Raw genomic sequence first — 16,731 nt, forward strand, 5'->3', positions numbered from 1 at the left:
CTCTGACAACTTAAACATTAAACTTTGGTGAATCCCCTTAGAGATATTTTCTTCCACAATAAATTTTCAACTCATGAACAGTTTAGCCTATGGAGTTCCCAGATAGTTACAACTAAGGAAAAAAATACAGCAAAGAGTGCAACATGCAATCCTTGCCAAGTTATTGAGGAAGAGGAGCTAAACTTAGCTAAGGACCTTAAGGTACACAGCACATGACAAACAATAGCGTATATTAATCCATTACACCAGTCAGCAAAATGCCTCTCTATACGAAAAACCTGCAGTACCAATGGATCGATCAGCGTCTGTTTTACAGAAAGCACGAAGAGTTGTTGATATTTGGATCAAGGACGCACGTCTCCTTCCTCTGGGGTTAGGCAATGATCAGGAACACGGGGAACCATGCGAGTTCACGCTTCTTTTCTACATCCCTAGCACGGAAATAAATCCTTCTCGCCGGATTGCTCAGGGTCTCGGCGCCTCGATGGCAGGCCCAGCGGGTTTCTGGTTGAGAAGGGGCTGGATTGCCTTCACGACAATCGTCATGTTCGGCCGGAAGTCAGATTCGTACTGGACGCACAGCGCCGCCACTGCTGCTAGCTGAAAACATGAAGAGAGGACCTCGGTGTGGTCTCATGTTTTTATAGTGTATTTGCGTTGTCGGATATGCTACAGTGACATACCTTGGCAACGGCTTTTGGAGGGTAGTCGTTGTTAAGCTTCGGATCAACACACTGTTTCACTTTATCTTCGCTCAACCTTGGAGTGGCCTGCCTCACAAGACCAACAAATATTGCCATAAATTTAAGACCGTTGCTAAAAAAAGAGTAATATGGAGGGTAGTAAATGAGATTTCAGTGCGGAAATATGGAGTGTACAATACCCAAGTAACAAGACTTTGCTGCCCTTTCGGCATGGTGTGATCGACAGGTTTCCTTCCGGTCAGTAGCTCTAGTAGGATCACACCGAAGCTGTAGACATCGCTCTTTTGGTTAATTTGCCCTGTCATAGCATATCTGAATATTACCAAAATCCAAACAACAAATGTCAGTAAGGTAAGTACTGCAAAAGCAAAACTGACTGCACAAACTTGACAAGTAATAAGACCATCTGGTCTTACTCTGGAGCGTGGTATCCGAAGGTTCCTAGCACACGAGTCGAGTGCAACCGAGCAGCGCTGTCAGTGCCCTGGTTCGTCAGGTTGAAATCCGCAATCTTGGAGCTGAACTCGTCGAATATTAGGACATTGCTCGATCGAATGTCTCGATGAACAATAGACGGCTGGACTTTCTCGTGAAGGTACTCTAGCCCCCTCGCCGCTCCGTAAGCTATCTTCACGCGCTGAGCCCAGTTGAGGACCGGCCCGGGTTCAGCGCCCTGCACTCCTTTCTTGCCTGCACTTGGCGGAGTAGCAGAATTGGTAAACTGGAGTTAACAATCTGTCTGCACTAATTTAGCATTCAACTTGGCAAAGGAAAATTATAGAGGAGACGCACCGTGCAAGATGTTATGCAAAGAACCCATGGTCGCAAACTGATAGGCTAGCATGCGGTTGCCATCCTCCATGCAGTAGCCCACGAGTTCCAGGAAGTACTCGTTCTTAAGCTTGGAGACCATCGCTAGCTATGGCAATGAGACGAGGAAGTAATTAACCAAAATAGCGAATTGGAGGAATTAACAGAAGGCGATTTGTTGGATCTTCAGTGCACGCACCTGAGCGGAGAATTCAGCGTCGGATTCCTGCGAGGTGCTGGAGTCGAGCTTCTTGATGACGGCGGCGCGGCCGTCGCTGAGGGTGCCGTTGTAGACGCGGCCGTAGGATCCCTCGCCGATGAGGGAGCGATCGCTGAAGTTGTTGGTCATCTTGTTGAGCTCGTCCAGCGGAATGGCCGGCACGTCGATGTTGACCACCTTGGGCGGCCCACCGGGCCTCTGGGCGCCCGGCCCTCTCGGCCCGCCTCTGTTCCCTGCATCGATCATGCATCCACAACGCCATCAGACCAAGATCGAGCTCCATATCCATATGGGCACAAATGAGAAGAAAAATGGCGGCGATCATCGGACCGGGGTTATTGACATTGGGCGGCGGAGCGGCTTGGTTGGCCGGCGGGCCGTAGGTGTCCTCCTCGGCGCTGCCGCAGCAAGACATTCTTGTTCCCGCCCGAGTGGATGGCGCGCGGGGGTGTTAATTTGGGGGGGACGGTCAGCAGATCATGTCGCAAGACCTGGATTTACATTGCCAAACAAAAGCCAAGGATCCATGAACGCCTTCTCTCACAAGAGCAAAATGGCGATTATTTTGGCTATCAGCCAAGGGATCGATCTTTGCTGGATCCCCCAATTAATCCCCCCGAAGATAAGAAAATGGATCGAAAACAACACAACCCAACAATCGATGCATGCAAAAATTAATCACCAAACTAATAAATTGTGTTTGCGCAGCATGATGGCATCTCAATGTATATCAATTACCTCCCCAAAAGGAACGAAATTGCCACTCGATCGAGGACGGTCGTCGGTGGATCAAGAACACGGAAGAACAGCGGCTGTTTTGTTTTCCAGGGAAGAGATTAATGGTGGGGAAGGGTGGGAGCTCCCTTTTTTCGCGCCAAAGGAGGCTCCCGTCCAGTTTTAACTGTCCACGCAGACTTGTCGATTTACTTGTGCTCCCGCCTTGTCCTATTGTTAGCATGCGCGCAGGAGAGTATGCATGGCATGTTGTGTCAGTTACATCGATCTTGGGTGAGGGGCGTCACTGCAAAATGATATCGTTCCTGGTGTTCTGTTTTTTTACGAGTTTTTCGAAAGATGGAGTCGTGAGGCATAAAAAATGGTTCAGGCTGGCTTTTGGCCATCCGTAGTTCGCCTTAAAAAAACACTTGTAAGGAAGAAACATTCTGGCAAAAACTACGGGGAAATCTTAAATTATTTACTGCAGTACATGGATTTGACGGAATAAGCAATTCTTCTACTCCCATCTCCATATATATAGTGAATTGTTCAGCAATCTCGCTACTGAAAACCAAGTACTAACTCTCTTACATTACAACAACAAAAATTACAAAGTTATAACCAGGAAGTCGAGTAATGTTTGGGAACCAGATAAGCACTCATTCCAGACTAAAGAAAGTATTCTGAATGAGCTTTGTCGACCATATGAATGGCCAAAGGTTGCCAACTAGTGACAAATGGTTGGATTTCTTCATCGCTCCCTTCAACAATTTGACACGAGGTCAACCTTTTTGTTTGCAAATATTGTAATGTACTCTCCACTTGCTTCATAGTAGGCCTTTCTTCTCCCTGGAGGCGCAAACACATCTCTGCAAGGGAGGCAACGGTATTAATTTCATCCTCATTTGATTCTTCAAGAACTTGAGCAGCCACCACCTCTCTTGCTGGCCTTACTTTGATCTCTGAAATAAAGTAATTGGACAAGTTTTGCTTTGAACCTGCGTCGCTTATGAAAAGAGGCTCTTTTCTTGTAAGTAACTCTAAGAGTACGACACCAAAACTATAAACATCACTTTTCTCATTTAATTGCCCAGTTTGATAATATTCTGGATCCAAGTATCCAAATGTTCCTTCTACATTTGTAGTCACATGAGTTTGGTCAATAGGAACTGTTCTTGAAGCACCGAAATCTGAAACTTTAGCAGTGTAATTTCCATCTAGCAATATATTAGAGGACTTCACATCGCGATGAAAGACTGATATCGAAGCAGATGTATGTAGATAACAGAGAGCCCCGGCAGCTTCTAGAGCAATCCTCAAACAGTTGTCCCAGGATAAAGAGAGTCTACTAACTGACTCACCATGCAGAACGTCAAATAAAGAACCATTAGGGATAAAATCAAACACTAAGAGGGGCACCTCTGTTTCAAGACAACATCCAAATAGCTTCACAATATTTCGATGATTAATCTGGGAGAGGATCACAACCTCATTAATAAACTGATTGATCTCAGCTTCCTCGACAAGTTTCGACTTCTTTATAGCCACCACACGTTGGTCAGACAAGATGCCTTTGTATACCATGCCGTGCCCTCCACGGCCTACAATACGAGTTTCATCAAAGTTGTTTGTTGCTTTCTCCAACTCTTGTAAGGAGAAAATCGCTGTCTCGTCACTTGCATTTTCATCCGATGCTATGAGTTGTTCCAATAGAAGGCCCTGGTTTTTCCGGAAAAACATCTTACGTTGTTGTCTTTTGATACCTCTTTTCCATCTGTAGAAGAGGAATGTCCCGCTCGAACCAACAAGTAGCGGTCCCAAGCCGGCACTCAGTCCAAGGATAATACCTATGATGAGATTGTGCTGTTTGGTTGAGGTGCAGCGCATTCTATTTGGGTCATATTTTGTTTTCCGAGGACAACAGATGAAGCTTCCAATGGTATTGTGGCAGGTCCCGTCACAATTTTGCTTATCAAGACACTCGTCAACATCTGCAGGTGAAGCATATCTTGGTAAGGGGCGAAAGAAAAAATGTTCAAAAAATTATATCCCCAGGGTATGAATAATGTTTTTGACAAGGTTAGTAGAATATGGGTTCGAACCCACGGCCTAAATCCCTAACCCTATCCTCAGAAATTCCCAAATCTCCCCCCGCTCTCCTGAAGCAAGCGCTGCCCGTGCCGTTGGTGAAGGTGGCGACGCCGTTCCAGTAGTCGCCGCGGAAGCCATCGACGTCGTTCGTGTGGATGTCGATGAAGCTGTCGTTCAAGTCGTCATCGTCTACGCGGTTCCATCTGCGAGGTGTGGGTGTTCCTGGCTGTGCCATCGGAGATCATCAACGATCGCCTCTGGCCCTTCTGTTCCGTCGCTTCGTCTCCCTCGGGCGAGGCGGTGTAACAGAGGAGGGCAATGGCCCAACGGTCTAGCACACAATGAGGGAGGAGGTTTTCTGAATAAATCAAACATGCCGCCTCTTCGTAGCGCTGCCTGGACCGCGGGTTATATGCCAAAAAATAACGGGGGGGGGGGGGGGGGGGTCAATGAAAGAAAACAACAGCTGCAAATTTGCAAAGAAGAACCCCCCCCCCCCCCGGCCACGTCAGATGCCAGAGTGGCCTAATTTAGCCCGAATTCGTCAATTTGGACTAAAAGTGAACCCACATGCCAAGTTTAAGGGGCCGTTTTTCAAATCCGCGAGTTTATGGATGAAAGTGAACATCGCTGCCAAGTTTATGGATCGTGCATGCAATTTCCTTTTATAATTTTGAAGCTTGCTGAAAATGTCTTGTTAACAGATTTTGGTTGTTGCTTGAGGAGTTTATGATGCCAATTCCGAGTGTTTGTCTCGTGGAAATCCATTACGGTCAATGCCCTAATAAGGGCTCGTTTTTCCGGTGAGGCACGAAACAGAGCTCAGCCCAAGCTTTTCTCGAGCTCGGTCAAAGCTCAGGTAGCTCGATGAGCCCAGCAACAGCAGGCCACTGCCTTGTGAGCCAAGCTTCCCTGGAAGTAGGCGGCAGACCGAAGCAAGTTTTTTTAGATGATTGTCCCTGATCCCAACTTTCATTGAAACCATGGTAGTCAAGTCAAACACTTGACCAAAACAAGTTTTGTCGCCACTGGAGGGAGCCGCCGGCAAGCCTGGCGCGGCGCCGATGAAGGTGGCGGCGAGCACGCGTTTTTTGTGGTTGTTCTTCGGCGCCATCACCGCCCCTGCCAGGTCCTTCAGATCCGGCGATGGTTGGGCCGGATCCGTGCGGCGCTGTTCCATGGTGTGGTCTGCCTCTGGTTGACGAAGCTGGGTTGTCCTCCTTCCGCGCACCTCCCCAAGCTCCTCCCCATGCACCTCAAACCACTCCCGGCCAGTCAGTGGAGTCCCCACGGCCAGATCCGATGGTCTCGTCCCCGAATCCAGCCTCTGCAAGGTCAATATCGGGAAGAGCTCCTCCACCCTCCTCTACCTCCTCCAGTCGTCCATCCTCCTTGCCTCTCCTCGCTGTTGCCGACGGCGGTCGTCCGTGTCATACCCTCTCCAAGTGCTATAGCGGATTAGATACGTGTAGCAGGTTAGGTGTTGCTATGGGCCACTGCGTGGGCTTTTTGTGTTGGGCCAAGGGCTGTGTAATGTTGGAGTTGAGACCGAGTATAAAATCGGCTCTGTTGCCAGTTCGAAACCCATCGAAGAAATGAAATAGAATATTCCCTAGCCTCTCTCTTCTTCCTCCTCACGCCACCTTTCCCCATCTCTTGCGAGCGATTCTTGGATTACCACCGGCGGCGATCCCTCACCGGTCGTGGGACATCACGGTCCGGCATGGCCCTGCGTGTCGTCTCCCTGTGCTTTGTTGCATTGGGACCATATCCATGGCCGCGGGGAGCCCTTGCGCGTCCTGCTGCTGCCGGCTCCCTTCTCCTTCATCATCAGTCGTCCTCCTCCGACTCTGCCTCTGTGCCCACCCCCAGTTCCTTGCCATCTCCCATTCCATCCCCTCAACGCTCTGTCCTCTCCACCCTCCCCCTAAGATCCAATGAAATTCATTCTGGTGCTACACTGATTTGGGAGATGCTCTGCGCTCTCCTATTGAGAATCCAATGAAATTCAAACCGGAGATGGTCGTGATAGAGTGTCTGTGCTAGCTACGTTTTTCGGATTTGACAATTCGACCTTCCACCTTCGCCCCCATCCATATGGTTGCTCTTCTGCAATCTCCACCTTGCCGCTTTCAGGTAGCCGTTGCCTCCATCAACTAGGTGTTGTATGGCATCCTTCATCTACACTCAACGAGGCCTAAACCATCCCTTTGTTGAGATAATATCTCTAGTGATACCCTTCGATATCATGCCACTTTGTACCTTCTTCTCCCCATCTTCCTTGGGATGTGGCTCCCTTTTGGTGGAGTTTTTGTGTATCTACTCATGCATGATTGACGAGCTTGAATCTTCCTTACGTTCTTCAGATGCTCCCCCAATTCCCCAGGGACAATGCCATCCTTCTGGTGGTGAGCACTTGGAAGCGTGAATGTGGTGAGAGTGCAGCTCTTGTTGATGCTTGGTGGTGGCTTTCCTTGGCTGCCGGTATTGGTGTCACTTTTCTATTGAGCTTCATATGCAAGCCCTGTAATTTTTTACCTTTTCTTTTTGTTCTTCAATGTGCTTGCTTTGGCAAGTTGTAATGCTCATCGGCCAAGAATAATAAGATGACGTAAGCAGGCTCTAAGGATTTAAATATTATATCTTTGCTTAGTTGGAGGAAAGAGAAAAGGAGAGAGAAGAGAGGTGGGCTACTATCTAATAGCCAGCTGCAGCACGTGCTCCTAGACACTTTATGAGACTACAATATAGGCCTCCTTATAACAAAGTAGTACATTCTTGTAGCCACCTTATTATATATGCTAGCTATATGTTAGTTAAAGATGACATAACAAAAGTTTATAGCCAGCAGCAAGCTAAACTATTAATCTTGCTCTTAAAAGGGAAGACCCCCACCCCCCCACACCCCCCCCCCCCCCGACGACCAATCGGTAGGAAGTGTGCGTGAGTTCAGTAGGTCTAAGGGATTGGAAAGGGCGATCGTCAAAAGAGAATTTGTTGAAAATTTAGTAGGAAGAAAAAAAATCCATGTTTTGGTATATTGGAGATTTCACAGAAAAATACCTCCCTCTGCCCTTCCCATCTCCAAATGGCACGTTTTGCAATCTTTATATAGGTCAAAACAAGTCGGCGTATGTACACGTTCACAAAATATATACCCCAGGCTGTCGAGATCGAGTGACCGTGCTGAAACACTTTCAAAAGCTATACTATTGACCATAAATTTTAAAAGTCAAGGTGACTAAAGCGAACGTTGCTATCAAGAACAGTGACCTCTTGTATATTTTACTCGTCTACAAAATTCTCTTTCAATTCCTAACTTCAGAGCTCGGCTAATTGCTGGATGCCAAGGTGTTACGTTTTGTGAGATAGCTCACCACGCTTAATTACCACTTGGTGATGGCATGTGGAGATGGAAGTAGCAGATGTTTTGTTACCTCCGCATCCGTATTGAAGGTAAGGATTCCCTTGGTATCCTTTGTCGCATTTGCAGATGTAGCCTCGTCCAATGGGCGAGTCTTGGCAGACACTGTTGTTGCTAACGCAAGCATACGACTCCGGCTTGGCGCGGACCACTGACTCACACGTCTCCCCGTCCAGGGTTCCAATCGCCCAATCCACCACCAGCGGCGCCTGCCTACCATAGGCGTCGACGAACGCCGACGAAGTAAGGTAGGCCGTGGAGAAGGTGAAGTTGGACGCCTCAACCAGCGCCGCGTAGCTACAGCGGCGGCTGCTGCTGGTTGTGTTGTCCATGTCCGCTGTAGTGGCCGCCGTGCCGAAGTTCTTGTCGAACCACACCCGGTAGTTCTCCAGCCCCCTGGGGATCGCCGTCCGGCAGCAGCCTATCCCCTCGCAGGAGCCGTTGGTCAGCACCCTAAGGTCGCCTCCCTTGCAGGTGGCCCCGCAAACGGCCGTGTAGGAGTTGGTGTCGTCCTGGTCGCCGATGTACGCCAGGGTCTTGCAGCCGAGGACGGTGAACTTGTTGGCGGTGTCGGAGAGCCTGAAGATGGCGCCCTGCAAGTCCATGTTCGAGGGCGGGCTGTTGACCTCCATACGGCCAGTGGTGGCGTTGTGGCAGTTTGAGGAGATGTTGTTCAGCCACCGGACCTGGCCATTCTGCAGAGAGATGTCGAGCACCTCCTGGTTGATGTAATGCAGCCTCTTGCCACGGCCGCTCCCCCTGTCCAGGCAGGCCCGCTTGAAGCCTTGCCGGGCGTCAGCAATTTGGCAGCCTAGCTCCAGGTCGATGCCAAACGGGTAAGGGATCTCCACTCAGCCGCATTCCCTCGTGCAGTTTGCTGCAGGGTGGCGCCAACGCTCAAACGTCGGTCAGCTGGAACGCCGCCGTCACCGCTATGGCTACTGCAGCTGCTAACATGTCGAAAGCCGGCCACCATGCATGATCTAGCGATCGGTTTTCTTGCTAGTTGTAGCCTGCAGGTAGTCTGAATAATGTCGCCATGGTATACAGATTCGTTTGAGACCGTGGCTTCCCGACCAGGAGAGTGGTTGAGAACATATTTGGACTGGTTCGTCTCGGTATTCTTCCCAGCTGTATCGTGTTTCCTGCCAAGAAAAGGCAGAAAGGAGAATTAGTCCATGCAAAACAATGCTACAGAAAACATGGTGCGACATATTCAACGGGGGAGACTGACATGCATCAGGTGTATGCGCATACGCAGGGATGTTTAGCCACTCCAATCATCCCGGCTCCGTGATTTCCAGAAAAATGGGCTAAGCCCCACGACTGGAGAACCAATGGGCCAGGCCCATTTGGGGGCAGGGGTCCAGCCCGCATACACGCAGAGCGATTTCCTCAAAATAAAAATAATAGAATGTACGGGTACCAACTAGCAAGAAATTAGTAAATTTAGGATATACGCGTAGGCCGGTGGGCGTAGCTTTTCCTATACGCGACGTAACTGGCCAACTCTCGTATAATATACGTATTTCTATCGTATCCGTACCGGCGTACCCACACAACCGATCTCTCCTCTCCGGCTCTCCGCCTCTCCCCCATCTCGCGAAAGCAAACCCTAAAATTCCTCTCGCGACCCAATCTCCTGGTCATGGCGGCCTCCGTCCTGCGCGAGGACAGCAACGGGAGCCCCAGGACGCTCCGTCTCTTGGCCTCGCTCGTGGAGGCCGAGTCCCGCCGCTTCGCCACCGCCGCCTCCGAACCCGCCGAGAACGACCCCGTCCGGGCGTTCCGCGGCGGCGCGACCCCGAGCGTTCCGATCGGGGAATTCCTGGAGCGCCTCCAGCGCTGCTTCCGGTTGTTCGACGGCAGCGTCTACGTCTACGCGGGGGCGTACCTCACCCGCTTCATGCGCAGCCCGCCCGCCTGCGACGCGGGGATCGTCCTCGAGCCGACCACGGCGCACCGCCTCGTCTCCGTCGCGGTCCTCCTGGGCGCCAAGTTCATCAGCCCTAGGCACTACGAGAGGCGGGTGGAGACGTTCGAGATCTGCTCGGACCGGTCGATCCGAGCGAGCGAGATGTGCCCGCTCGAGAAGCTCGTCCTGCGCGCCGTCGACTACCGCCTCTTCATCAGCGTCGATGAATTTCAGTGGTTCTTTAGGATCTTGGAACGAGGGCCGCCTGCTCCGGAGAGCTGCGGATCCAGGAAGAGGAAGGCGGAGGCGGCGGCCGGCGGAGAGGAGGAGTCCCGCAGCGTCCGGGCTTGCCGGCCGCCCGTCGTGGGGTCCTAGGGTTTCGAGTTAAGTTCTTTAATTCCCCGTTAATTGCATCTTTTGTTCGATTTCTTTCTCGCGTCGATCGTTCCCTCTTATTTCTTGCATCGCATCCCGTCAATTAGTTTCTCGCATTTCGTTTCTTGCATCATATCTTTGCCCTTGCATCGTCCAGTAGATTTCGCTTCGGATTTGAGCATTCAAAAGATTACGTTCTTGCGTTTCATCTTATCACGTAGATGGCGATTGGTTTCGTTTTGAATTGCAGCAACCAGTAGATTTGGTTCTTGCATTTAATCATTCCGTAGATTGTGTTCCTGCACTGCATCGTTCCGTAGAATTCGTTCTTGCGCTATTAATTGCCACTGCATCCCCCGTAACCCGTTAAGACTTCGTTCCTGCTTTGCATCATCTGTTTTTCTTGGTAATTCGTTTCCTTTCTCTACTCTTCTGTTGTTTTTGCTTTTTGATCGCAGGTAGTAGAGGAAGGGAACCGCAGCGCTTTAGATTTTAGGGGCCAACGCTCGAGTTCGAAGATGAATGATCAATGACGTCCCTCTCAGATTCAGCTGTTCTTTGTGATGTCATTCTGAAGAGCATTTTGAGATACGTGGCTTCAGATCACAGTCCAATGGCATCGGAGCAACAGATGCTGGTAGAGTGGAGTCTAGTCCTAGTGTTCTCTTCTACTAGTAGGTCTTAGGTCAGTCGATTGTAATTCTTTTGTTTCTGACCGTAGAGTCTTAGTCTTACTCGTAGTCTTAGGTCTTAGGAATTCTCATGTATGGTTTCAGTATCAATAAAGAGTAGTATTTAGGAAGTATGGTCTTTTGTATCTTGGAAGTTCTAACGCTCAATCCATGATAGCGCGCTTCCTCCTGCTGCTTCTTTACGTGTTTGCGTGTCTTGTTATTGGTGTCGTTGTCAGTGGCTGTGGAGTGCTGCTCGTCGTTGGTAACTTTGGTGGTCCTTTGTCAGCATCAGCATTAGCAATCGGTTATGGGCTGATTTTCCTCGGTCTCTGTTGATTCTGCACCTGCCTACTTCTACGATCTTCTCTTTTCTGCCAGTGCCGTCATGAGTCATCCTCTAGCCTTCTTCTTGCCCTTTGGATCGATTGCTGCATGGCTCGGTACGTGTCGGCTCCCCGGGATGGAATGCTGGCGTTGACCCATCATGCTGCTGAGATTAAGACCCAAACTCTGGGGGGCAGTGGTCTAAGACGGATTCAGCCATCCTTTTTTTTACAGCATGGATTTGGCCATCTTGGTATCTCTGTTGGTGAGGGTTATCTTGGTTCGGTTGGCTTTCTGTGCACACATGCAGGTACTGAGCAAATATCACATCTTCAATGGCACTGCCAATGCTTACTGGTTTGACTACCCTTGGTTAGTGTTTGATGTTTCTTTTGACAGCAACATGTTCTGAAGAAGCCCTTGGCACAAACATAATCACTTGTTCATGTGTTGCTTCGCTGTAGTCATAGCTCTATTCAAGGTATAATCAAACATCCAATGAATTTATGTTTTGGTATAATCAAAATTCTTTTTATTTATGTCCTGAGCTTTCAGGACCGAATGTTCTTTCTTTTTCAGGTGATGGTTCTTCTAAGCGGTTTGCTGGGGTATACACATAATAATGTAACTTAGTGCAGTCGCTCCTATTTGCATATATTTTGGTTTAGAAAAGATTTATTTGGTTGGACTGTCAAGAGAATTTCTGAAAGAGTTTGAGACATATATTCATCTTGGGACGATGCAGGCTATCATCAATGCATGATACTGCTTATTTTAACTTGATTGTGCCATCTAATGTTGAGGCTTTTCTCATGGCTACTCATTTAGGGAGTATTCATTTCTGATGATCCTTACCCATGCACTCAGGTACTGCAGCTGGATGTTTGAACTGATTCAATATTGATTATTTGGATTAACTTACCTTCTAGGTGTTTTTGTTTTGCTTCCCAGTTGGAATTGCTGATCAATGGTGATGAAGTATGCTGACAATATTGTCAAGGTACAGATTGTCAACGACAACATTTGTGGTTAAAATAAATATGTGAAAAGTTAAAACCATATTTGCCACATTATGCTTTCCATTCTATCCTCTAACACTGGACATTATGCTTGCCATCTCCGTATTTTCTTTCTGGTGTAATCCAAATAAGTCTTTCGTCTTGGAATCTGAAAGTGACATTAATTTCCACCATATCAAAAGAAAGACAATCTAGGTTGCCAGGATCCTGACCATTTTTCCTCACTAGGAAACAAAACAGGACACCTGACCATTTTTCTTTTCTTTTGAGAGGAAACCTGATCATTTTTGGAACAGGGTCTATGACCAAGAGATGATAGCGGTTTGAACCACGTATGTAGTGGTATTATTTTGTCTCATCCATGGTTCCCTCACTAATATTAATGGAATTATATGGTTGCAAACCTGAAAAGGCCGCTGCCACCTCACGCCCTCACGTGCCCCCGCCCTCACGGGCCCTGCATCTGCCGGCATTCCTCTCTCCCGTCGCCGACTCCTCAAGCCCCGCCGCCAGGACACGCGAGGAGCCCAGTCGTGTCGAGGCGCCGCCGTCCCGTTGAGTCGTCATTGCCTTTGCGCCGGCACAAGTCGCCGCGGACGCCATACTCACGCCCCTGCAGCAGCCCTCTCGCGCACAACGCCCACCACCGCGTCAATGCTCTCCCGCGGTCTCGTGCCGCTGCATGCCCCGGCCCGCGTCACGCCGTCCCTCTCGCGGTCTCCTCCACGCCCGCCTTCCACCACCGGGCCCGAGCACCGAGCCGCTCACGGACATCGTACTGGTAAGAGCCTGCTCCCTGTTTTTCGCCTCTGTCTATGTTGGATTGCATGGATGATGATTAAAATTATAAAATTTTGGTACGCCTGATGATTAGATAGACATCGCAATCAGAATTGATTTTATTGACAACATCTTCAAATTGTGAGCGACAGCTTATTGATATTTCTTTGTGGATGATTTAGGCTTTGCATAAGTGGCAGCACATTTTTATGCAGCTCAATTCGTTCAAATGTTGTGTTCATAAGATCATCTGAAAGCCAATTACAATATTCTTGTTGATGACTTCTTGTTGATGGAATAACCCAAGGATTAGTGGCAACGCAACAGACATTCCAACATATGCCTACTGCACTAATTCCATTCTGTTGGTAAGAAACATACTTGCAGTTCTAGCGATGAATGCTATGTTATGTTTGCTACAACCTGAAATATATTTAGATGGGAACATAAAGTATTGTATATGGGAACTCCTATGGTAAATGAAGATGCTTCAGTTTAAGATTCCGTTGATCTTCAAATGATACAAGTAGAATCTTTTTGACTCTTGCTCCTATTGAGAACATACCTAATAACTGATTCTTTACCTTCTTAATGGCCAATAATGGATTGTTGCAAAATTAAAATCGGATTGCATTCTTAATAGGAGCCAACTATATAGCAAAACTGCCTTAATTGATGGCATTTATTCCGAGCATAGTTTTTAATACGTCGCCGTCTCGTCGCCGTAACGACGCTACAACGTCGTGGCGCCCCTGGCCTCCGTCGCGTCGACCCACGCGATAAAAATGGCCTGTGGCGTCTCGGTCGCGTCCTGTGTCGTCGAGATGGCGTCCGCGGACGGTACAGATGCAGTAGCGGTTGAAATACGACGCTACACAACCGAATAGGCAGAGCAGGCGCAGGCAGGAGAACTGTCAGGCGCGGGCGGGAGAAAATGTCAGGCGCGCGGAAGAAAAAGCAGGCGGGAAGGAGAAATTGCAGGTGTGCGCGGGAGGGAGGAAGAGAGAGGAGAGGGAAATAGGGAATCGACTGAGAAATTTGGGGGGGGGAAACCAGTCCGCGCGGAGGGAGAAAGAGAGAGGAGAGGGAATCGATCGACTTACTTGCATCCCCCATCGCCGGCGGATCCATCTCCCATCACCAGCGGCTCCATCCACGATCGCCAGCGGTCCAAGTCCAACCCCCATCGCCGGCGGCTCCATCCCCTCGCCAGCAGCTCCAACACCCATCGCCGCTTTGTTCTGCCCCTCCCTCTCCCTCTCTCTACTCTGTTCTGTTCATCTCTCTCTCGCTCCGTCTACTTTGTTCCTCCCTGCTCGGTTCTGCTTATAGATTATAGTTCTGCTATAATTTGTTAGGTATCGTTAGAAATTAATGGTGACTTTGTGCTATAATTTTATATGTGACATTATAGGCTATTATATTTCTGTGAAAATTAATCAAGATATACATATGTACTAAATTGGTGATTTATACGGTGCCATTATAGGCTAGTATATTTCTGTGAAGTCGCAACACCGCAAGCCGCAAGCGTTATAAAGCTGTGAGGGGGGTGGGTCGCCGCAACTCGCCACGCCGTATTCAAAACTATGATTCCGAGTGAACTTTTGTGGTGGCAGATTTCAGTTTCAGCCAAACATAAGGCTCTCTGCTACCCCATCTCGATGATCATCCAGTATATAAACTGCCATTTGTTACGCATGATTGATGGAGCCAAATCAGGTTATTGGTCTTTATAAGTTGGGTTTTTCTTGGGACGATAAACGTCTTGAACAGATCACTATCGAGGTATGCTTGCCAGGTAAGCAAATTAAGAGGTTACAAAAGAAAGTATATAGTATCCATTTTAGTGAGATTAAGTTTTCAGTCATGACCTTCACTGAAGGTACTGGGATTTTCTTTGAAACAACAGAAATTTCACTTGTACTGAATAAGGTTATTGGTCTTTATAAGTTGAGTTTTTCTTGGGACGATAAACGTCTTGAACAGATCACTATCGAGGTATTTGTATCCTACATTCGGAGCTCATTTGACATACAGGACAGATCAACTTCAATTCCTCTGTAGAGATGCTGGTAGGTGCTCACACTTCTTTTACTGTTGCTCTTTGTAGTATGGCAGTTAATAAAATTTAGAAACTTTAGAACATTGCCAAGTTCATAATCTGAATTGCAATGGTCAACCTCATTTTTCTCTAGTTTAATTCAGTGTTACCATATTCTTTTTCTACACCTCATCTGTGAAGATTATGGTTTAACTGACCTATTGTTTGCCATCTTTGTATTAGACCTAGATCACTTCTATATGTTGACCTTAGTACTAACTGGGATTTCATTATTCCTTGAAATATGTGTAGTTCACACGAGTCTTGTCTATGCTTTGCTTTAAATTCTACTCCATGCATGGGAATCAAGATAATTAATTTGATGATTTCAGGGAGCACCAAAAATAATTGTTTCTCCAAATCTATAGAAGTTGTAGGTGCAGGATTACGTGGATGTGTTTGGTGGGCACAGATAGTCTGATTTGATACAGGACCATGTAAGATGTCATTCTATCAAGTGTGGTGTATTTTTATCTGCATATCTGCATAGATACATGAGTGTCTAATAGAGTGATTGTCCATTTAATACACCCAGTGTTGTTGTTACCTTAATTTTTGCATGGGACTAGGAATTTCTTGGCGATGTATATCTACCCTTGACTCAATTGGCTTGTTCTCTGTTGTTCTGTTCTTCAGATTCGAGCTAACTTTCAATATTTAGTGTGGTGGATTGAATTCCATGATAGGGAAAAGAGTAAGTTTATTGCTGAAAAGAAACAAGTTGGAAACTACTACTACTATACCAAGGTTTGTGTCTGATTGGATCTTCTAGGCGATGATCTAATTTTGTTTCATGCTTACACGTTGGTTATGACTATTGCCAGCTTTGAATCCGGGGCACATGGAATTTTAAAATCTAGCAACTTCAGCAAAATCAGGCTTGAATTAGTTCATCTCAACATCAAACTAACAGGTATGGATTTGTTTTGTGTTACTTCTGAAGCAACAAGATTGTTTGATGCTTTCTACAAACTGATTCATATTTAACAACACACTGAATGGAAGATTTATTTAGTAGTGTTATGTGCATATAATTTCTTGGGGCTTCAGTTCACATATGGATTTGATTGTTTGTTTTTCCTCCAACAATTTTCAGTGTACTGCAGCTTTGCCACTGAATCTAGACACAATGTTTTGTCCTGTTTTGCCAGCACCATCTTTGAAGCCACTAGCTTTGAATCAATGATTTCAGAAAGAACTCAAATCTATCTATGGATTACTATATATTCCAGTGGAAGTAAGATCCTTTTTTGCCAACCATTTAAACTTCTGGTAACACTGCATATGTGTGCCTCAGAATGTGAGCAGTCATGTCTCTGCGCAGGTTGAGTTTTTCATTTTATTTTCTTTTGTGTCAAAGCAGATCATTTTATTTGTTTGTGGGGTTTCTTCGTACATGTACATGGATTGTAGTATCACGTACATGTGTCATATATGGAATCATTTTTATTTGTAAAGTGGAATTGTTTTTATCTGTTGCGAAATATACTCTGCGCACACTTGTCAAGAAGACCGATTCAAAAATTTGTGAACCATGTCACGCCATGACCCAAACAATGATTACAGGCGCACGC

The 16,731-nt window shown here is 47.4% G+C and overlaps 1 protein-coding gene, 1 long non-coding RNA gene and 1 pseudogene across 4 annotated transcripts; 1 reads left to right on the forward strand and 2 right to left on the reverse strand.

Moving 5' to 3' along the window:
* Positions 1-23: 23 nt before the first annotated feature.
* Positions 24-2,611, reverse strand: LOC100826782 (probable protein kinase At2g41970). The gene is made up of 8 exons (XM_010237267.2): positions 2,473-2,611; positions 2,065-2,225; positions 1,714-1,967; positions 1,497-1,623; positions 1,121-1,394; positions 884-1,016; positions 684-770; positions 24-600 (listed from the first exon to the last, which is right to left on the reverse strand). The coding sequence occupies exons 2-8, from the start codon at positions 2,147-2,149 to the stop codon at positions 466-468; spliced, it is 1,095 nt and encodes a 364-aa protein (XP_010235569.1). The 5' UTR covers positions 2,150-2,225; positions 2,473-2,611; the 3' UTR covers positions 24-465.
* A 509-nt stretch (positions 2,612-3,120) lies between these two features.
* Positions 3,121-8,923, reverse strand: LOC100835124 (annotated as a pseudogene).
* Positions 8,924-13,883: 4,960 nt separating this feature from the next.
* LOC104583786 lies at positions 13,884-16,629 on the forward strand. 3 transcript variants are annotated; one of them, XR_002964456.1, is made up of 4 exons: positions 13,884-14,854; positions 15,043-15,904; positions 15,982-16,070; positions 16,254-16,629. It is a non-coding gene; the product is annotated as an uncharacterized LOC104583786 (long non-coding RNA). The 3 variants fall into 3 exon arrangements; XR_001406768.2 differs by having other exon boundaries at positions 13,888-15,594; positions 15,794-15,904; XR_002964455.1 differs by having other exon boundaries at positions 13,892-15,904.
* Positions 16,630-16,731: the final 102 nt, after the last annotated feature.

Source organism: Brachypodium distachyon, chromosome 3 (genome assembly GCF_000005505.3).
Source record: "Brachypodium distachyon strain Bd21 chromosome 3, Brachypodium_distachyon_v3.0, whole genome shotgun sequence".
NCBI classification, from domain to species: domain Eukaryota; kingdom Viridiplantae; phylum Streptophyta; class Magnoliopsida; order Poales; family Poaceae; genus Brachypodium; species Brachypodium distachyon.

Bases quoted from the DNA above. Each gene is read 5' to 3' on its own strand.
- LOC100826782 (XM_010237267.2), bottom strand. From the start codon at position 2,149: ATGTCTTGCTGCGGCAGCGCCGAGGAGGACACCTACGGCCCGCCGGCC. The intron at 1,395-1,496 runs GTGCGTCTCCTC...CGCCAAGTGCAG, and splicing joins TTTGCATAACATCTTGCACG to GCAAGAAAGGAGTGCAGGGC. The intron at 1,017-1,120 runs GTAAGACCAGAT...GGTAATATTCAG, and splicing joins TTCGGATACCACGCTCCAGA to ATATGCTATGACAGGGCAAA.